At 32.5% G+C, this 23,435-nt stretch overlaps 1 protein-coding gene and 1 pseudogene across 1 annotated transcript; one reads left to right on the top strand and one right to left on the bottom strand.

Moving 5' to 3' along the window:
* Positions 1-13,119: 13,119 nt before the first annotated feature.
* On the bottom strand, positions 13,120-18,613 carry LOC132064795 (probable zinc metallopeptidase EGY3, chloroplastic). The gene is made up of 6 exons (XM_059457903.1): positions 17,900-18,613; positions 17,054-17,251; positions 16,323-16,547; positions 14,757-14,995; positions 13,810-13,964; positions 13,120-13,683 (listed from the first exon to the last, which is right to left on the bottom strand). Exons 1-6 carry the CDS (start codon positions 18,494-18,496, stop codon positions 13,328-13,330), a joined length of 1,770 nt encoding a protein of 589 aa, XP_059313886.1. The 5' UTR covers positions 18,497-18,613; the 3' UTR covers positions 13,120-13,327.
* A 3,324-nt stretch (positions 18,614-21,937) lies between these two features.
* Positions 21,938-22,719, top strand: LOC132062186 (eukaryotic translation initiation factor 6-2-like; annotated as a pseudogene).
* The last annotated feature ends 716 nt before the right edge of the window (positions 22,720-23,435 follow it).

Below are 23,435 nucleotides of genomic sequence, written 5' to 3'. Positions count from 1 at the left end.
ATTAATTACTTACATGCATAGTAGCTGGATTAGCATTCTCCAAAATCATCATAAGGCTCTAGCCTTTTCCAGCATGATCAATGAAACCTCTTTTCTTTTCCTTTAATTTTGGGTTTTAATAGAAACTTTAAAGGACCAAAAATAAATAAATAACTAGTTGTTTAATTATAGGGAAAAGGGTAAAAAATATCCCTCTATTTTGTTTTAATGGCTAAAAATATCCTCCGAATTAATTTTGGGTCATTTATGTCCCTGCTGTTATGAAAGTTAACAAATATATGCTTCATAGGGCTTGACATAAATACCGAAAATAAAAAAATCGGACCGAACCGAACTTCAAAAAACCGAACTGAACCGAACTAGTTTGGTTCGGTATCCACCTTCAAAAAAACGAAACCAAAATAGCCGAACCGAAGTTTGATAAAATCGAACCGAAGAACCGAACGTCCACCGAAATTTAATACATTACCCAAAAAAATTAAAATACTCCATGCCCATTAAGTTTAAGCCCAAAAAAAACCCAATTGTAACAAGCCCTCTTTTGCTTTTATATCCATAATTTTTCACTTCAGTTGAGAAAATCAAATATCATTAACAAAGGAAGGTGACTAGGATGTGTCTTTAGGATTAATGTATGTCTTTTACGTGTTTTCTTAATTATTCTTACGGTATGTATATAACACCTAGTAATCCTATATCATGGTTATGATTTTCTGTTCTTGTGTATCCTGTTTGTTTCATTTCGAATTCAATTTATCAGTTTTATGTTTTATTACTTTTGAGAATATGAATTAGTGTAAATGGAATCGCTTATAAATTAAAAAAAACCGAATTGAAAAACTGAAACCGAACTTCAAAAAATCGAAACAGAAGAAGCAGAAATAGAACTAGTTTGGTTCGGTGTTATGTCCCACCTTCAAAAAGCGAAACCGAAATAGCCGAACCGAAATTTGATAAAACCGAACCGAAGAACCGAACGTCCACCCTTAATCCTTCATTTGACGGAAATTCCCAAATTGATTCAAATAACCCAATTTCGGAAAAAAATAACCCATCCATATTTTACCCATCCCGCCTCCTAAAAGCCCAAGTCTTCTTCTCTCTCATATTTTCTCCTTCAGCAACTTGGCTCTCCAGTGAACTCATCTCCGACCAACCACTTCTCCCATTTCCTTTCCCAACACAGACCGTTGCTGCCACATCTTCACTACCGGTTATCGCTACTACAAAGCAAAACAAAAACACCATTGATTTCAGTTCGCAAGAAATCAAAGCTTTTTTAACACTTGGCTTCTATGAACTCGGTTGATTTTGTTATCTAATGTATTTTAATCATATTGTTGTTTGCCACTGAACTTTCATTATAATATCGACGTTGCTTTTGTACGGGAAATTTGAAGTGTTACATATTATTCTCTTGATGCGTTCTCGTGTTTTTGGTCAATTGGGGTGAGATAAAGGTGTAGTTGGTTTAAAGTTATAGCATGAAATCAGAGCAGCTTTCAACACCATTGATTTTAGGCGGTGGCCAAAAATGCCGAATGTTAGAGTGAGTTATTTTTTATGAAATCAGGTTATTTAAATCAATTTGGGAATTTATGTCAAATGAAGGATATATTTGTTAACTTTCATAACAGCAGGGGCATTATTAGTTCGGAGAGTATTTTTAGCCATTAAAACAAAGCAGAGGGATATTTTTGACCCTTTCCCCTTAATTATATTGTCGTTTGTTAGATTAGGATACTTTGGCTTTGACATTTATTGATTGAAAGAACCTTCTGTGGTCTAATTTAAAAGTCGCAATAGTTATTAATCCTTCTCGAAGAATGATAACGTGTGATAATATCCAATGGAATCTTGTCTTTATAAGAAAATGATAAATCAATAGATGTTAAACCAAAATTAATCTTCTCAACTTTCTTTAACTGAAACGGATTAACGGCACCCAATTATAGCACGAGAAAAGAACTAGTATTTAAACTTATTCCGTAAGTAAAACTAATGCCTTGCATTAGGCCAGACTCTTCCCAATTAAGAGAACCAATATTAGTTGAAAATCTTGAAAGACCCGCGAATATCCAACTTTATTTTTCTTGTCTACATGACTTGCTTATTTACTCCGTTTCTTTGTTGTAACAAATTAAGGTTTCTATAAACAGATCAGAGCCGTTATAGAAAGTTATGTTAACTTGGAGTCCGGAGCCAAAATGGCTTCTTTTTACAGCTATTACACCAAAATGGCATGCCTTTTTTTTTTTAAACCCAAATGGGTATTTCGTGCAATGTTGCACGAAATGCAACAAATTTTTTTTTTTTTTTAATTTAGTTTTTAATATAAAAAACGAAATTAAAAAAAAAAAAAAAAAAATTTGTCGCATTTCGTGCACTGTCCAACGAAATGCAACAAATGGAAGGAGGCTCAGTTTTAGTGATGCATATGCACCTACGCCAGACGTTCAGGACTTAGAGGCTTTTGAGTTCATTTTGAATTTAAATTTTTATATATATAATTTAAGTGTCGCATTAAAAAGTAACTTTTATGTTGTATGATATTTATAGGGTGCGGAAGGGATGCATGAGGTCGCTTGCTCGTCCGTCGTTGCATCTCGTAGGGATCGCCGTCAACACAATGTGGCAGGGTGGGAGGAAAAGATGCACAAGTAGGGATGCATGAGGAGCTTTAACAACTTATTTTGAAAATTTATTGTGTATCTATGGCCATTTAGACTTATATATGACTTATTATAGCGACATATATTTCGTCAATATGAATTATGGTGTATTTCGTCAATATGAATTATCGAGTTAGCGATTTCCCCCCTCCCATCCGAGAGCGTCGTAGTAAGCCCACGCTTCGCTAGCGTATAATCCAACTCCTCTCCTTTATATATTTTTAAAACCATCCGCGGAAAAAAGGTTTTTTAGACATTAATGAAGTTAGTTAGATTGAGATATAGATAATCGAATACGATTTTTTGGTTGAAGTAGTCCGATTATTTATAAATTGGATAAATGCAATTGTAAGAAAATGTTAACAAGCACGCAAGATTGTTAAAAATGACTTGAAAGTTATTGAGTAGCTTCTTTGTTAGCTTTTGACTTGTACATGTAAAAACTTTAACAATCCACCTTACAAGATTCGTAAAATATGCAAGAATGCTTGCAAAAGATAAGTGCAATAATACTTCTAACTTGTCAAATTTTTTAGCTTTGCATTTCGCAAAGTATGCAACGAAATATAAATTCTGACAAGATTCTTAAAAAAAATTAGATTTGATTTGTCCGGTAAAAATAAAAGGAATACAATTCCAAGTAAAAAAAAAAAAAAGAGAGAGAAGGAAAACTATTGACAATGTTTCTGAAGCACAGCAATGATTCTAAAGTATGCAACAATGCTTTTTCCTTTTAAAAGCAACAACAATGCTTTTTCCTTTTTGAGCTTCTTAACTTATGCACAATGCAACCTACTAACTAGTTTCCTTTTTATTTTACATTTTAACGTATGCAATAATGCTTGGAAGATTAAATAAGTGCAATAATGCTTCTGCCAAGATTCTTAAAATGAATTGAAAGCTATTGACTAGCTTCTCTTTTAGCTTCTAACTTGTCAAATTTTTTAGCTTTGCATTTCGCAAAGTATGCAACGAAATATAAATTCTGACAAGATTCTTAAAAAAAATTGGATTTGACTTGTCCATGTAAAAATAAAAGGAATACATTTCCAAGTGTAAAAAAAAAAAATAAGAGAAGGAAAACTATTGACAATGCTTCTGAAGCACAACAATAATTCTTAAAGTATGCAACAATGCTTTTTCCTTTTTAGCTTCTGCAACAATGCTTTTTCCTTTTTAGCTTCTTCTTAACTTATGCAATAATGCAACCTACTAACTAGTTTCCTTTTATTTTTACATTTTAACGTATGCAATAATGCTTGAAGAAGATTAAATAAGTGTACAATGCTTACACAAGAATCTTAAAATGAATTGAAACCTACTAACTAGCTTTTTTTTAGCTTTTGACTTGTACAAGCTATTGAATGCAATTGTAAGAAAATGTTAGCTCTTTCATGCCAAGACCAAGGAATCTGTGGAAAAAAAATTGGAATTTGACTTGTCCATGCTAAAAAAATTGTGCACATTTCGCAAAGTATGCAACGAAATATAAAAGATATATAACAACAATGATTCTTAAAAGTATGCAACAATGCTTGGAAAAGATAAGTGTACAATGCTTACGCGATTCTTAAAATGAATTGAAACCTACTAATTAGCTTCCTTTTTAGCTTCTTCAACGTATGCAATAATGCTTGAGAAAAATTAAATAAGTGTACAATGCTTCTGCCAAGATTCTTAAAATGAATTGAAACCTACTAACTAGCTTCCTTTTTAGCTTCTTTTTAACGTATGCAATAATGCTTGGACAAGATATATAACAACATGACGAAAAGTTATTTATAAACTTGGAGTACTCTAATTTTTTATTTTGCGTTTCGCAAATTATCCAAAATCTTCGACATTGAGACTTAAAAAATCTATTTACTATCCAAAAAATGTCGAACAAAAAAAGAGAACACTCGGAAGCTCTTCCTCACCTTTTGCTTGGGCATTCCCGACCGAACAAATGATAGCTCAGGTTCGAGTCACCCAACAGCGACTGGGGAACATGGGATCCATATGATTTTGAGATGGACACGTGTACAACCCGCACATGCTTGACGAACGAGAGATGATTTTCGGATGCTTTGAAAAAATCAGATCCATGTGAGTACTACCGCGGATTACGCCGTGAATGGGAGCATAGGTACCATGAGTCAAATATGCTCATGAATGAGCTTGAGCAACTGGGGGCACCCAAGCCACGTCGATTCTCTGTGTGGATGGAACGCAGGTATGGTAGAATATGAGATAGGCAGTGAAACAAATTCGAAAGGAGAATAATAGGATGTTGGTGAGACGTTGTAGGTACTATATCCTTAAGCTTATGAAGAACAAGCTGCAGCAACAAATCGCACGCTAACAGAACATGAAAGAGCAAGTGTTTTAGCACACGAACTTTACAAATCGGATGATGACATGCCTAACGAACTCCCTTAGACCAACTATGTGTTATGTTTTTTAATTTTCAATTATAATGTAATTTTATGTTCATTCAATAAAGTGTTGTGTAAGTTCTATCCAACAATAACTGTTAAATTAAAGACAAAATTAAACTATACAATACGAACCGTTTATATTTTAAAGTAAGGACGACAACATATTATTGAAGATTACATAAGATAACAAAGATTACATAAAATAACAATAACATAGAACTCATGAAAAAACTTAACAGTAAACAAGCAACAACAACTACTGAGTACGATTGGGGCAACGATTTTTTGTTATGACCGGTTTGGCTACAAGTTCCACACCTCCTCGCCATGCGAGCAGGAGCAATATCCATTTCATTCCTCCTTCTAGTTGTTCTATGGGCTCCTGAAGTTCGCTCGTATGCAGTGTTTGCAATTAAACAGAAGGGACTTGCAGGCCAATATGCCTCATCACCCAAGGGAGAAAACTTTCCTGTATGTTTGCTTGTAATACCTACTTGTAGTACTTGCTAACATAGTCCTTAGGCTGAATTTTACGGATCTGACAGAATTTAATTGCATGGGAACATGGCATGTGGTAGTTTTTCCACTTCCCACACGAACATTTTTTTCCATTGTTAGAGACTTTATGGACAGTTTCACCCTTACCTTCGTGTGCAAATGTCGGAATCTCGAAGACCCCGGAGTACAATGTTGTAGTTCATCATATCGGTGTGCGCATGGCGGCCCTATCCCAATATTCATGGAACTTTATCAACATCCGGCCAAGTCTTCTTATTTACCAAAAAAAGCCGGAACACGCAAGGGCGCTTCTTTTAACAAAATGATCAACAAGATTTTTAAAGGTCAGCGAACCATGGGAGGAATGTGCAATCCATCAAGCTTTCTTCAATAAACCATTGTAAGACCTGATCGAGACATTCGTCGTCATAGCCCCCCACCTATAACCACCGTCCTTATACAATGTCCATTTTTTCCTTCGGAAGCTCGCTAACCACACATGCGCCTCGGTGACAAGGTTTTGATTTGTTGCATCCTCATTTGGTATTTCTTCTTTTGGTGCTCTGCAGTAGGACCCAACCACATTAGCTTCTCAAGATCGAGTTAAGAAACTTTTTGTTAAAGTTAACTTTTTAAATGTCGAACACAAAATCTATGATGTGTGGTGGGTGGGTCCGTAACCATTCATGTGTCATTACACATTGCAAGATCCCCTTGGTGACGGTATCGAAATTAGTCCAATGCCTTTTCTATCACAAACAACATGTCTCCATAATAAACGAGAAACCAAGTCCATGACTCATAGCTCTCACGTGCAACTATAGCATATGCGAGCTGGAAAAATATTTCCGTTTGCATCAATGCCAACAAGAATCAACAATTTCATCTCATACTTACCATAGACATGGGTGCCATCTTGAGATAGAAGAGCGTGCAAAATTTGAATCCATCGATACTTGGTTTAATAGGCCCGGAAAGATACTTGAAGATGTGTTCGCCTTGAATTGTAGTTGACTCGTGTGTCCACTCAACAATAGTGCCCGGATTGAAATGTTCTAGGGCCGGCCATGTATCGAGGCAATGCCCTAAAAGAACCTTGAAATCACCATACACCATCTCAAAAGCTTTCTTACGCCCTTTTGCGCTTTTCTATAACTAGGAGTATAGTGATGAATGCCTTTTATAGTTTCCCGAACAAACTTAATACCGATTTGTGCATTGATCATAACATATGGTATCAACGAAGTAGCAATGATGTTGCTATTCAAGGTGAAATGATCCTGCAATATAATCATCCGTATCACAATTATGTGGCTCAATCATTTTTCTACGTTCTACATACTACTTCCGATCAACGAAAAAACGGATCATCCAACTACAACCTTCCCCATGCCGCTTGCAAATAACCTTCCAAAATGTACCTTTGGCTTGATCTGTTTTATATTCTTTTTGTAGGCTATATTATAGAGTCTCACCGCACCTTTCATTTGCTTCTTGTTGTGAAATAACATACCTATTTGCATGTACAACAAAAAATATCAATTTTAATTACACCAATTAAAATCACAAAAATTCAAAATAATATATTATTAAAAAAATTAGTCGCCCAAACTAACCCGATTTGATAACTTTAGATTCCTGAATTCCAAAAAGTGCAGCCTTTAATAGAACCCGTTATCTCTCAATCATGCAAAATCTTCCGGTTCTACTTCTTCGTATTATCCAAATATGGGATCACATTTGAATGATAATTTACACTAACATTTATATCCGCAACATCTTCATCGAATCGTCACCGCTACTTTCGATTGATCATCGTCCGTCCCTTCATGATCTAATGGACTATCACTATCCGACTCATTTATTATATCATTAGCTAAATCGTTATTGCTCACAATTTGTGTGGCCGAGTCAATGATAATTATCTTCAAAATTGTTATGCTTATAAATAAGAAAAATTCATAGAATTTACAAGTCAAATACAATTATACAATCCATGAATAAAGTGAATAAAATATGATTATATTTACCTATCATCGTCCAATTCGCTTGCGTTTTATGTGAAGGGTACATTACAATTCAAATTATGCAACTAGCGTATTAGCATTATTTGGTCCACCCGTCTCACAATTTCGTCCACCCAATCAAAGTTATGATCGTGCGTTGAAGCCATACCATCATACCGTCTACCATAATTAGTTGTATCATTTATTTCGACTACCAAATCCTACAATTGTTTGTTGTTGAACTACACCCCTTGAAAAACCAATATTCAAACTTGGGAGATAGTAGTACCTCCAAAATCGAACTCATTGCCTGGCCGGTAAATTAGACTTGGGTAGAGTCGTTGAACCGTAGCATACATGTCAAGCGCCGCTATGCGCATATGTGATTTTTAAAAATCTCGACAACGAAGAAATGACGATAAATATTCATCGTCCGTAATTGGCATCTCACCATAAATTGGTGAACCATCTTGTTGTAAATGAACTTGGACATCGTCCGGTTATAACCACCGACAATTCCAATCATTTACGAACATTTTACTCCTAAGACGCGTTGCTGGATTATCATATTTTAGGAAATCATGGAAACCTTTGCCCTATTTCGGGACCACGGTTGTATCTAACCGAACCTCTTTTACACAACTTCACCACCCCAAAATAAATACACTTTAACATGAGTTTCCGCATCTTTTATGAAATATATGAGAGAAAAAATAAAAGTTGAAGGATATGAAACGGATAAGAGAAAACAATAGATGAAAGATATGAGATGGATAAAATAAAATTGCAAGACGAAGGATATACCGTAGGTAAAGATAGGACAATATTTATAAGCGGAGAAAAGTACAAAATTTCGCAAATTAAGTCACGAAATGTAAAAGATATTATTTTGACAACTATTCAATACTCGTTCAAAAAAGATTGAACCAATAGAAATGAACAAAAATATTTAATAAATACGAAAATTGCATGTGGGTTTAGACCTTCTCGCACCATGTATTTTTCTATAAATAGTCTTCCATAATACCTCATTCATCTCACCACGCTAAAACAAACTCTTTCAAAATGTCATCGTGGAATCCATTCTTCTGGCAACGCGGCCCAATGACGTATCACCCGTGTGACATTTTTGAGTCAATGGGTAGGAAATGGGTTTTGGAACGTGAATTTGAGTACTCGCTTTTCCGAGCGAGCGCTTGCAATAGACAATACATTAGCAAGATGAGGAGAGAATGGAACTACCGCCCTGATGAAGCTCATAATATTGAGACCGATTTAAAGGTCGTGGCCTACATCGTCCAAAACGCCGTGCAATAGGCATGCCACTCACATCACCCCAAGAATTGAATCTTGCTTTGAACCGCATTCGCGAAGAAAATAATAGGATGCGTTTGCGATGGTTGCGTTTAGAGGGACACTTCAAAAAAGATTGGGGTTATATGTTACCCCGATTGGAACTCGATAAAACCGAAATGTCGATGAAGATGATTTTCCATAAGCATTTTCTCGTTGTTATGTCGGCTAGTTAAGTGTTGTATTTGTACCTTTTTCATTTTTCAATGTTATTTCAATTTGAATTTCAACTAAATAAATCCGACTTCATTAAAAATAGAAACGATATCTTATTAATGTAAATATTCTAATATTCGTCAGTCTCAGGAATGACGCTAATGCTATCGTCTTCATCTTCATCTTCATCTTCATCTTCATCTTCCTCTCCATCTCGTCCATCTTCATTATCGAGTGAGCGATTTCCCCTCCCATCCGAGAGCGTCGTAGTTCAAGCCTCACGGTTGGCGGTGTCGTAGTCCAACTCCCCTCTCGCTTTATGTTTTTTTTAAAATCATCCGCCGAAAAAAAAATTTTAATGCTATTTCGTTAGTAGTATCACGAAATACATAAAAAAAAAAATATTATTATATTTTCCTATTTCATTTTTGTAAAATTGGGGTGAATAATTTTTTTTATTTCGTTTAAAAAAAAAAATTTGTCCTATTTCGTTGGTAGTCCAACGAAATAGGACAAATTTTTTTTTTTTTAATTTCGTTTTTTGTATGAACCAAATAAAAAAAAAAATTAATGCTATTTCGTTAGTAGTATCACGAAATACAAAAAAAAAAAAAAAAAAAACAAATATTATTATATTTTCCTATTTCGTTTTTGTGTAAACGAAATAAAAAAAAAGAATTTTTCGTTTTTTATATGAAAAACGAAATTAAAAAAAAAAAAAGAAATTTGTTGCATTTCGTGCAATGTTGCAATTTAAATGCAACAAAATTTCTTTTTTTTTTTTTTAATTTCGTTTTATATTAAAAAACGAAATAAAAAAAAAAAAAAAATTTGTTGCATTTCGTTGGACACAATAGGCACGAAATGCAACAATTTTTTTTTTTTTTTTTTTTAATTTCGTTTTTAATATAAAAAACGAAATTAAAAAAAAAAAAGAAATTTTGTTGCATTTCGTGCACTGTCCAACGAAATGCAACAAATTTCTTTTTTTTTTTTAATTTCGTTTTTTATATTAAAAACGAAATTAAAAAAAAAAAAAAAAATTTGTTGCATTTCGTGCAACATTGCACGAAATACCCATTTGGGTTTAAAAAAAAAAAGACATGCCATTTTGGTGTAATGGCTGTAAAAAGAAGCCATTTTGGTTATGTTAACTTGGTCGATGGCATAAAAAGATGTACAACTTTATTGTTTCTTGTCTACATAACTTGGAACGAGGTCTAAGCAAAAATGAATACAAACATAGCCAGTTAAAAAAAAAAACCTTAATGAAATAATTTATAATCACATATTATAACTTGTTTTAAACGATAAGTTTTAAAAATCTTTATTTCTATCTTAAACTCCATATCAAGTCAAAGTGTATCACCTAAATAAGACGGAGGGAGTAATATTTATTATTAATTTACCATGATTATAAAGTACATGTGGTTTGGTGACATGTGGTTTGGTGTTGAATAAATCTTGTTTTATTTTATTTTAGGGTCAACTACGTATATATACATCTTAAGGAGAAATATTTACGAAACGTGACGATAGTTTTATATTTACAAAACATAACATTACAAATCCTATACAAAATATGCTTTTTTTTAAGAATATTTATTTATTTATTTTAAAAAAAATTATTATTATTTTTTAAAATATTTTTTTATTTTTAAAAAAAATTATTTTTAAAATACTTTTTTCACTCAAAAATTTATGTATGAAAGTTGTATGGAATGTGTATATCTCGCTCGGGCTAAAAAAAGTTCGCTCAAAATTTAGTGTATGAAAAACGTATGAAATGTGTATATCTCGTTCAAGGCTTAAAAAATCCGCTCAAAATTATGTGTATGAAAACAGTATGAAATTTGTATCTCGCTCAAGTCTTAAAATTTCGCTCATATTTTCGTATATAAAGTTCATGTTAGATTTCTCGTAAATTAATACAACTACAACAACATTGTATACAACTTTGATACAACATTCAAGACTTAAAATAATCGCTCAAATTTTTGTGTATGAAATGTGTATATCTTGCTCAAGGCTTAAAAAGTTCGCTCAAATTTTATGTATGAAGAACGTATGAAATGTGTATATCTCGATTAAGGCTTAAACATTACGCTCAAAATTTTATGCATGAGAATGTTATGAAATGTGTATATCTCGCTCAAGACTTAGAATTTCATTCACATTTTTCGTTTATAAAGTTCATATTAGGTTTCTGGAAAATTAATACAACCAACAACATTATAACAACTTTCATGCAATATTCAAGGCTTAAAGTTTTCGCTCACAATTTTGTGTATGAAAATTATATTAAAAATTTCGCTCACATATACACATTTCATACATGTGTCATACAAGCTTCCATACACAAAAAATTGAGGTAAATTTTAAGCCTGAAGCAAAAAAAAAAAAAATATATAATTTTTTTTTATAATTAAAAAAAAAATATATATTTTAAAAAAAAAAAAAAACGAAAAATATATGAAAATCCGTCATGTTTCGTAATATATCATTATGTTTTGTAAATAAGAAAAACTATCGTCACGTTTCGTAAATATTTCTCCTTAACATATGTATATATATATAATTTTCCTTTTTTTTTTAACGTTGTCTAGATTGGTCCAACCTATAGTCCAGGACCCGAAGCATGAAGAAGAATGAAGATGTCAAGCCATAAACATAAAGCCCATTGCAGAAAAGAGCAAATACATCTGTTGAGTGATTTGTCCTGAACAACTTATGTTCTCATTAGTTAAAAGGATTATGCAGAAAACTAAAACATATTGAAGGCACATTCCATAGAATAATTTCACTCAAACAATGCAGTAGCGCTTTACAATATTACTTTACTATATATAAGAAGTGACAATGCAATGGATTTTTTAGTCCTTAGTTAGTTCTCAACTTTCTTGTTGGGGAGCTTGCTTAACATATGGTTTGCACTTTTGATTTTGTCCTTGTATTTGATATTTATTACTTGCATCATATGCCAAAATGTGTTTTCAATAAATCAAGACATTTACAAACCTATTTTGATAATACATGGTCCCACAAATTAAATTTTTGCTGGTGGATATGTATTTTTCTATCCCATACTTTTACCCTTACTTTATTTATTTATTATTTAGGTTGCCACATTCACCTGGGTAAATATATACAAATTTGAGATCCTTTAAAATGCTTCAAAAGTTGTCTAAAATGATGATGTCATATCTAACAAAAATAATTGTAACAAAGATGAGAAAATACAATAATTTTAATGAACTCATTTACTGTTGAAAAAGATAGATGGTATTTTTCAATGGGTAAATTTTAAAATTACTATTAAATTTCCCATGCTCTTGTTTATTAATGATCTTTAATTTGTATTTGAAAATATAAATTTATGTATGATAGTTTAACACAATTTTACAAAATTATTAGCTATGTCATCTCATTTAGACATGATTAAATTATTTAAATTTAGTCGATCATAACTTATTTGAGATTGATAGCTTAAGGTTATTATGATGTGAATTTTACACAATAATATTCCACTAACACTAAAAAAACCGAAAAAAGAAAATGCATAGTTTTTAAGGAAAAAGAAAGTTTAAATTAAGAAAAACATTGACTTTTTGATATTTTTAATATATTTTTTATGATTTAATTAGAAATAGCATCTATTAAATTAAGTTAAGAGTCAATTTTTTTTTTTTAATATTTATTTACAGTTAAAGTTCACTAAGTCTTCTCAATGAAAGAATAAATATAATGTGTCTAAATGTATTTAGACCTAGACTTTAACCATCGTATTTTACTAACATAAGCCAATGAGATTACGAACGGCTAATTAATATTACTAAAACATCTATTTTTATCTTAAAGTAAAAATTATATGCTAACAAATTCATAAAATACTAAAATATATTTTCAGTGTACAATTATAATTAGTTTGAAATTATTTTCCATACTGCAAATTATGTTAGTACAAAACATTAAGTTATATGTGCCTCTTTAATACTTATTTCCTGCAATACTTGCTTTCTCATAAACAATTCTTTTAGTAAGTTATCCAATTTTGGACCAACTTAAATAATTAATAGTAATACATAATTAAGAAGCAACCATATTAAAGGAGTTGTTCCAGAAGAGAACGCAACACAAATTATATTTTTCTATTTAAAACTTTTTTGAGTACTCATGGCTTTCAGGAACTAGTATTCCTATAAGTACATACACTAATTCTTGATCACAGATCACCACGGAAGTATGGAGCACCAAAAAATGAGCTGGAGAATGTGCCACCAACGTTGGGGAAAAGGGTTAAGAAACACATCAAGAAGAGTACACAGCCCCAAGCAAATCTCTCATTTCCAAGAGGGGTGATCTCGTCTTGGGCAGGGACTTCCTCTCCCCCGCGAAAGAAGGTTGCAAAGAGTCCCCATGCTAGACATAGCACGCTTCCGCTTAGACCACCTATCCCTAGCAACAGGGAAGTCGCGAAAGATAACAAAGTAGCAGTGCTCCTGCCAAACATAGCTTGTGCGATGCGCCCACCTTCTAGTCTTCCACATGGTAAGAGGTTCAAAGAGGTAACAACCATACCTGTATGAAGGGACGACAATATTTATTGTTTAGGTACACAGCCATAAATGTAATCAAATGCCTTGAGGTCACACCATAAATGACTGTATGAAGTCAGCACAAAAGAACAAATTTTGAGAAACTGACCTAAAAGACCAGCAAAAGCAAGGGGATCAACAGGAACTCCCACACCTTCAACGGCATAAGGCAGCACATTCCCAAGATCATCAGTATATGGCCCGACAACATATTGAATGAAGGAGAACAAAGGATTATTATAAAAGAACTGAGGTCTTATGTACCTGAAAAAAGAAGAGAGAACAATAAGCAGAAGTAATATAGAAAAGACTGCAGAGGAAACAGGACAATCGAATTAATAAAAGGGATAATTACATTTTTGGACTTCTCAAAAGAATAAAATTACATTTTTGGACTTCTCAAAGAATAATAGCCAGAAAATGTATAGGTTGTGTATATTAAGTATAATATACATACTGTTGGGTATATTAAGTATAATATACATATCGGATACACAAATAAACATCAATATACATATAATATACATAATCAGTGCATAGACTTTGTATGTTTTGGCTAGCGCCCGTAATAAATGTCAGCCACCGGGCCAAAAATGAAAAAATCCCTTAATAAAATTCACGCTGATGAGGTTAGGCGGGAAGGAGACAAGTATGATACACTTGCAAATTTCTCGAAATGGCATATCAAATTTTGCTCGTAAGTCATGTCAATTCTGCAATTGTTTTTTTTTTTTTCCCATTAATTGTAAAGTACACATAAAGCATCAAAAAGTTTGAGCCATCAAGCTGTTTGTGCTGTTAGTTATTCAATGGTAGCAAAAGAATTATGGGAAACCTTTACCTAGAATACCGATGACTTGAATACACACACACATTCAGACAAATTGATAGAAGTGTTCCAGAGAATTTTTTGTTTTCAGAACCACAGTCTAAATCATGTCGGTCAAAATAAGAAGGGAAAAAGCAAAAATTGCATCCGATATTTAGGTGTATATGAGACAGAAATTACTCTAGTGCAATGCACCATTTTAAGGGAGGACAACATTAATCACTTACAGTGCATTGTCTCCTCCATTAAAGCTTCCATCAGCCACAAAAGCAGCAACTGCAAGAATTAGTGATGTCAAATATGCACTTGCTGTACGAGCAACTGGAATATCAAATAAAGCCTTCTTATTTGGTAGCAGGGATTCATAGTTATTCATGACACCCAGGCACCCAGTCCAACTGGACGGAACAAGAAAAGATGGACTAAGTTTGACACCATAGCGCGCAGCAGTTAGTCTTGTGGTTATCTGCCATGCATCAAGAAACATAGCAATTATTAAGCAAAACACAGGCATCGGAAGTTTGTCGTTCATCAAGATAAATAAAGCAATTACATCATAGGAGGAAGTTGTAAAGGCTACAAGCTTGGAAATATAAAGATGCAATGCTTTCAAGCTAACTAATATTTTCCTTCGAGTGTCATGACCATGACAATTTTTCAACTTACTAGACATTTTACGGCATACAAGCTCCCAAAAATTTCATCCCATCCCAGTTTTCATTTGCACTTCATTAATTGTCAAAAACGGAACTCTTGATGTCACTTAGCACAGAAGTTACGTACACCCACTGTTGTCTGTTACAGTCAATAAACCCTTTCTTTTTCTCCCTTTCCTGATTGTTCTAACAATCAAACGGTAATTCTTATGGCCCACAAATTCTCCTTTTACTAATAGACGTTTAAAACTAAATCTGTTATACTTATCCCAAGTCAAAACAGGACGCACAGTTTTTAATGCTATGACAAGTTCCCCAGCATGGGGAAACATTTATCATTGAAACAGGACATGCAGTATTTCAATGCACAATTATCATTGAGGACAAGGTGTTATAGTTTCGTCATTGAAGCTTTACAACCTGCTTCTGGTACCCATCACACAACTAATATTACATACAAGGAAATTGAATTGTATCAAACAAACTGCTTATCATAGGCTCAGAAACCAAAGTAAAATGATGCTCATAATGATAGGTCAAAACCACAGGTAGGGTTCTACACCTGGATAGGGGACAACGAGGAATATGGATAAAATGGATACTTATAAAGTACTCAAAAGCATCCCTATTAATACCTATAGCGACAAAATTTATGTTACACTATAAAGTTCACTAGTTCAGTAGTTCATGGCATCATATTCCGACCAACTTAAAGAATATGGTCTAGAGTGCTAAGTGGTTAAGTTGCATCGTTTTTAAGATATGTATAATCAGCCATTTTTATAATAAACCAGTTTTTCATGTTCAGCATATAAAATGTCTATAATATAAAAGTTCTGACACTCCTCACAACACATCATGTCAATCCGATAATACAAAATGCACCAAATAACTTACACTACTTTATGCTTGAGTGTATCTAAAGGTCAAAAGTTTATTGATCTTTTTGTTGTACCAATAGCTGAAACGAGACTTGTGAAGAAAAATTTCATTTACATGGCCAAAAAGAATTTCTTAGAAACCAAATATAGTACAAATTTCTGACATTCACAAAAAGCAAATTTGAGATTTGATTTTAAGCTTTCATGAGATTTAGCCATCAACTCGCACGATTTAATGGAGAAATACAATTCATACCTCTGAAACTCCCAAAATGGTCAAGAAGCCACCAAAAAGAGGTACAACGTTGGCCAAGTAATCATCAATCGTAGCATCAGGCTTAAGGAAGAAACCACTGGTCAAAGTTATAGTGCCAAAAGTTGTTACGGCCAAAGCTACCGCACTGAAGTAACCCCACAGGGTGCTTAATTTGGTTGACTCAAATTGAAGATCAATCTCCGACTTCGGTTGTACCACACAAGCCTGAGACGACAAAAGAGCATCAGCATTATTTGTCATTTACACCGGCAACCAAATGAAATATTTACTATAAACATCTGAAATGACACAAATGAGTCTTTTACCTCACGCAAATAAATAAATTTCATGAAAGAATATATACTGTAATGAACGGAATTATTTAGGAGGTTCATTACAGAGAAGTACTCTTCTAACACATCAAATACACCTTTTCGTTTCCATTTTTCTGGACTCCATTAGGTTTAGCTCTTCACCTACATCACTGTCCTCCTTCCAAATGTTGATGTTTTCTCCACAATCAAATACAACATGTTAAAAATCAAAAGCACTAAAGTGAAATTTTGGGGTTATATATGGCGCAATAGTTGCAAATCTCCGGCTAACAACTTCCTTAAACCAAGTAGCAAACATCCTCAACTAACCATAATGTAGTCCATCCGCAGAAGCCTTAATCTAGTAAGGCATAACGAAACAATAAAAATATATCTTTTTGAACAGCTAAAGCGTACCTGCTTTACAATATCATCCTTCTTTTCCTCCATAAACCACAAGACGACCTCCCTTCCAGCAGCATCTGATAACTTCTTCTCCAATTTGGGTATTACTTCATCAATAGGCCTCCTTAAGTTTCCAATGAAAATTCCCCCATCTCCAAATCTCCTCACATCAGTCGCGAAGAAAGTATCAAAGCCAAAACAATTCCTTAGCTGCGATAGAAAATTTATACAAACATCAGATACACCAAAAATTTGTCTCTAAGACAATGAAGTAACTATCAACAAGTACAACATAACAGCAGAGCAAAAACTGCTAACCATGTACTCCCACCGTCCCAATTTATGTGGTACCTCTCGGATTTCAGATTCAAAACGAGTTTTTTTACTACAAGTTTACCTATTGCCTTTTAAATATTTTGAACTGTCAATTATAGTTATAGTACCTTTTAAGTAGTTTCAAATTATGTACATTTTGTTCAAAAAAACTTAAAAAGATTCCATGTTCAAATTCACAGTCAAAATTAAAAATTCCTAATGGTGCCACATAAATTGGGACAGGGGGAGTATACAAGAACAACTAAACCTCAACAGTCAACAAGTTTGGGTCGATTATATATTCCTCACTGAATAAGCCGCTCCATTTAAGCTCATCTTAGACTCATATTGTTCAACAACTATATATAGAGCCTTCAACAACTGCTAACCATATATACATATGCAAAAGTATTTCTAAAAATGTATATATAAATTAGGCCGCCCCCACTCTGAACTTACTAACTTTAAATTCTGATTCACCTCTATATATCAAAGCCCCAAGAAAAGAAAAGATTGCATTACACTATTTGAATAGAACATTACCTTGTTAAGATCAAGAGCTACAAAAGCCTCTTCTGCTTTTTCCAACCTCTCTTTCTCTCTGGACAAGCTACCACGAACCAAGTTCTTAAAGAACCCCACAAGTGGGTTGCTACTTGTTTCACTATCAAGCTCTTTAAGCTTCCTGTCAGCTCTCTTTTTCTCAAGCTTTATAGCAGCCTCAATTGAAGGATTCCCCATAAACTTCTTGAATTCCTCATCAGTCTTCCAATCCATTTCTTGTTGTTTCTCCCTCTCTATCCTCTCTAACTCAGACTCACCCTCATGAATATGCTCCTCTTTCTTTGGAGAATCATTTTCTTCTGAAGCTACAGCCACAGAAGAAGATTCATTCTCATCTTCTTTTTCCACAGCTTTAACATAAAAATCTAATCTTTTTTTAGAAGGAACATAAAGATTCAATCTTTTTGGGTTGTCAGTGGAATATAGTGAAAATGAGAAGTGGGGCTTTGGGCAAAGTGAGGAGTATTTGAAAATTGAAGAAATAGAAGGTAGGTAATGGGAGTTGGGGCTGTTTTTGAGGGACCAAGAAGAAGAAAAAGAAGATGACGATGATGAAGTAGTACAAAGAGTTGCCATGCTAAGGTGATGAAGAATGTTCTGAAGTGAAGAGGAAACACAGTGGAAGCCATTTTAAGGAAGAGGAGATTCTCGATAGGAATTGTCAGAGAGATGTCTAGAAAGTTGGAGAACAAGTACAGGTGCAATATGTTCTCCAGGAACAGACAAAGGTGATTGAAAACTTGATACCCCACAATCATAGAGTAAATTGCTTTGATAATATTTCGTAGAAAAGTCCTAGTAATTTTTAAATTTTTTTAGATAATAAAATTATTAAATTATGTCCATATTTCTAAAAAGGTAAAACATTTTATTTTTGGATATGAGACCCTATGACTTATTTTTAAATTATATAACACAATTGAATAGTTTTATTTTATTTTCAAAATATGAAAAATATTAATTCAAACAAAATTTTTAGAATATTACAAAATTGTTTCTAAAGTAGAAAATAAAAGGATATAGTTGAATGATCGTAAAATTAAGCATGACGCTTAACTATAGCTTTTTTAATTGATTATAAATAATTTTTCTTGATATATAAAATTTTTTATTATCAAAAAAAATATTTACTATTTTTATTTTCTTGGAGATTTGAATTTGATTGATATTTTGATTTTTATTTAACTACTACAAATAAGTTGATTACAATTAATATAAATATTTTATATTTTTAGTTTTTGTAAAGCATATATACAACTAATTGTAAAAATGTTTTCATTTTTGCGATTTGAGTATCTTTGTTTATTATCCAACATATTATTTTTTCTTTGAGAAAATTTATCCCTTGAAATATTATACATGCATCATACATCTATATAACGTCTCATGTGTTTCAATTATGTCATAACAAAAATCCGCAAAATTTCAGTTTTTGTAGTTTTCCAGTTAACCTCGGTTTGGTGGGTGATTTGCCACAGTAAATATTTAACTTCTCAACTTTATTTCGAGCAATAGAAAAATATTAAAATAGTTCAAAACTTTTAGTTGATATAACAAAGAAAATCATTAAGGTATAGCATACTTTAAAAGTTTGAATTGTGATATTGTTTTATTCTTATAATAACTTGAAATAATACTTTGATTTTTTATTATTAAAACATGAAATATTATTTGAACAAAATTTTAGCCGAAGTTTAAAGATCGAAAAATTGTGCCTAGATAATGAATTTTGTAATTTAAAAATGGGTTAAGGTTTAATCAAATTAATGGATTATGTCCAAAAATGGATTGTTTTTACTTTATTGGAAATTAGTGAATAGTTTGATGACCTTATTGATAAAAAAATATCAAAAAATGTTACTTTAATAGGATTTTTTAAAAAATAAAATTAAACACGTACACGTGGGCCGATGCATTTAATATTTGGAATTGACTCCACAGTCATATTGGATAATAATACGAAATTGGATTCTGATATAATTCCTCCAAGTCAAAACAAAAAACGAGAAACTGATTCGATATCAATTTATAGGTGATTGTGTTTGATGGGCATAAAGAAGGATTTTTTCTTTTTAAATTTATTATTATAGTGTATAAGACAAGTATGGATTAAAAATGAATGAATATTAAAAAATTGAAACAAAGAAAATACTACTTAAAAAATTATGAAAGGCAAGGACGAGAGGAGAGACAGGTGGCCGTGTCTGAGTTAAAAGTAACTAACCCTAAACATTTAATGATATATATACTGTAGATTATAATAATACTAAAAATAATGGTTAGAAGTAAAACTAGGATTCAACTTACTTTTAATAATATTTTCATAAATTATAGGAGTAGTTAGAATTGATATAATCTATACTATTATTAGAGTATAAAATCTCCATACGCATATAAAGATTTTCAATTTTACGTTTTTGTCGTTGTTTAAATTTTGTATATAGGTTCACCCCAAAAAAAAAAAAAATTGTATATAGAATTACTACTATAACCTTTCTTAAACTCATTTACGAGCCGTTTGGACATGATTTGAAACCATGAGATGAAATCATATTTAGACATGCAATTTGAATTTATTAAGTTGTTTTTCTTCTTATAGACATAAAAACCCCACAAGTTATGAAAGTTATCAAAACTTTCCCACTTCTTATACAATCTTACTAAATGAGCAAGTCATAATTCATAACAAAATTAATATGCTACTAGAAGGCCTTTCTAAAAAATACAACATCGATTGATCAAATTTTAGTTCAATAAAGACAAAAATTTAACATGAATAGTAATGTAACTATGACTTGGTAGAACTTAGAATATAAATAAAGGTTGCTAGAAGTTAATGAGGTTGGCAAATGATTGGTGGAAATAATTGTTAAAAATATCTACCAATTTATGGGTTTTCTTTTACAAAATATAAATTTATGAGTCAAGTTTTACATTAAAATTTTTTGAAATCATGATTTGAAATCTCAAATCGTGCTTTTTTGAATGCTTTAGGATTTCATCCTATGACTCGAAACCATGACATGAAATCGCATGTCCAAACGCCTACTTAGATAACAATAAGTTCATGATAAATGAATTAGTTTTATGGACTTCTATATATGTAATAATGAATTTGCCGCACATATTTTAAATCATGGAAAAAATAATAAGAATCCAGATTTTCCCCTTTAAATTTCCTAAAATTTATGAACCTTTTAGTTAATCGTTTCCAAAGCATCTATTTCTAAGTTTTTGTCTTTTTTTTTGTCATAATTATTTTAATCATATTTAAACTGAATTACATACTCGTTATTACTCCCCTCTGGATAAAAAAGAGTGTCCACTTAGCTATTTGCACACCCTTTAAGAAAATACTAACTTCTAAAAAAATAAGTAATTTGACTAAACTACCCGTAATTAAATAGGTAATGAGATTTGATCAAATAGCACTTAATAGGGGCAAATTTGGAGAAATAAGGTTAATTCTTTCTTGATTTGATAAGTAGATACTTTTTTTGACAAAAAAAAAAAAAAAAAAAAAAAAAAAAAACACTAAGTGAACACTTTTGATCCGGAGGGAATAATAAAGTTAAATAACAACCAGTATAACTATTGAGAATTTATAACCTTTTTAATTAATAAGAACCTTTAGTTCCTTGTGTCTATGCTAATGTTAGGAAATCAGCAAATCTGAATTCTTCTCGGGTTTTCAAATTTTAATACATAAAAATCATTAAGCAAGTTCTGAAATTCCAATTTTTTGTCGATTTCTTTTTTGTTAGACTTAATTTAATCTAAATTCACTAATAATAAATTTATGGAGTATATACGGAATATACTAGGAGTCTAGGACCATGTGATAATTCTAAGTTTTCATGTGCACAGAAAGTTTAGGGCGGCTTATAATTTTTCTATTTTGATGTAATTAAAAAATCACATAAAAATTACAATCAAAGTGTATTTGAAGTCTATAATAATCAGCTAAACAAACTTTCAGCCGCCAAGTCCTCTGCAAAACCCTAAACATTGCATGCAATGGCTACCAGGGTTCAATTTGAGAATTCATGTGAAGTTGGAGTTTTTTCAAAACTGACCAATGCATACTGTTTGGTTGCTATTGGGGGTTCTGAAAACTTCTATAGCGTGTTTGAGTATGCATTACCTGAAAAGTTTCCAGTGATCAAAACCTCCATTGGAGGAACAAGGATAATTGGAAGACTCTGTTGGAAACAAAAATGGCCTTCTCTTGCCTCACACTACTACAGATCAAGAACTTCAGCACTTGCGGAATAGTCTGCCTGATGGAGTTTATCTGCCCTTGGAAACTGCATAGCATGCAATGATTATGTTGCTCTTGCACATATACAGATATTGACAAGGAAACTGAAGAGATGATTGCTGATGTTCTTGGTGTAGAAGTTTTCAGGAAAACAATAGCAGGGAATATTCTTGTTGGAAGTTATTGTACTTTCTCAAACTTGGGAGGCTTGGTACATCCTCATACATCTATTGCAGACGTGGATGAGCTTTAAAATCTCCTTCAGGTTCCTCTGGCACCAGGAACCGTGAACAGCGGTAGTGAAGTGATAGCTGCTGGAATGACTGTCAATGACTGGGCAGCGTTTTGTGGCTCAGACACTACAGCAACAGAGTTGTCTGTTATCGACAACATATTTAAGTTGAGAGAGGCTCAATCCAGTGCTGATGAGACGGGAAATCTTTGGTCGACATTCTTGTTTGAGTTATTTAGTTTACATTGCATGTCCCGAGTTTTATGTGAAAGATTTGAGCTACTACTTCAATTTTATGTGTCTTAAGGTTAAACGGTTTTACCTGATTATGCACTGATCTATGGTTAATTTGAAGTGTTTTGATCATCTGACATTCACAAAATTAATATCCAACCAAACATGAATACTGTTTGAAGTAAAAAAAAAAGATTTTGCAAAAAAAAAAAATATACATATATTCTCTCTCTTCCATCTTCTTAGCTACTGCCGCCATCTCTCCGCCACCATCTCCATGCCACCAACACCATTGTAGCTTGCCACCACCCCTAAACAAGTAACAACCTTCCTCTTTTTCTTCTCTAATCCATTACTTTTCGCCACTATAAAAATAATCAATGTTACCAACACCAACACCCAATTTTCGTCACTAATCCTTGACATATCTTCGTCGGAAAAATAATCAATTAGCAAGTTTTTGGCCGAAAAAGAACTGCAAAATATTTTTCCCGTCACCTTCCTCTTTTCTTGTTTTCTTCTTCACTCAAATTCATTTTTCAGTCAAGAATCATTTGATCTGGTAAAGTTATAATTACAAACCCACCACCATTCCTACATTTTTGAATTTTTAATAAATGATCACCCAAAAATAAAAATAAAAGTAAATGAATAGAAGCTAGGGGAGGGGTGACGGTAAAGATGGTGGATTGGTGGTTGAAACAAAGAAGATGACCTTCCTTTTTTAGTTAATTTTTATTTTACCTTTTGATTATTTATTTACAATCACATGTTTTTAAGCTCAAAAA

Source organism: Lycium ferocissimum, chromosome 7 (genome assembly GCF_029784015.1).
Source record: "Lycium ferocissimum isolate CSIRO_LF1 chromosome 7, AGI_CSIRO_Lferr_CH_V1, whole genome shotgun sequence".
Lineage (NCBI taxonomy): Eukaryota > Viridiplantae > Streptophyta > Magnoliopsida > Solanales > Solanaceae > Lycium > Lycium ferocissimum.
The sequence above is the reverse complement of the archived record's forward strand: the minus strand, read 5'-3'. Positions and strand labels throughout refer to the sequence as shown.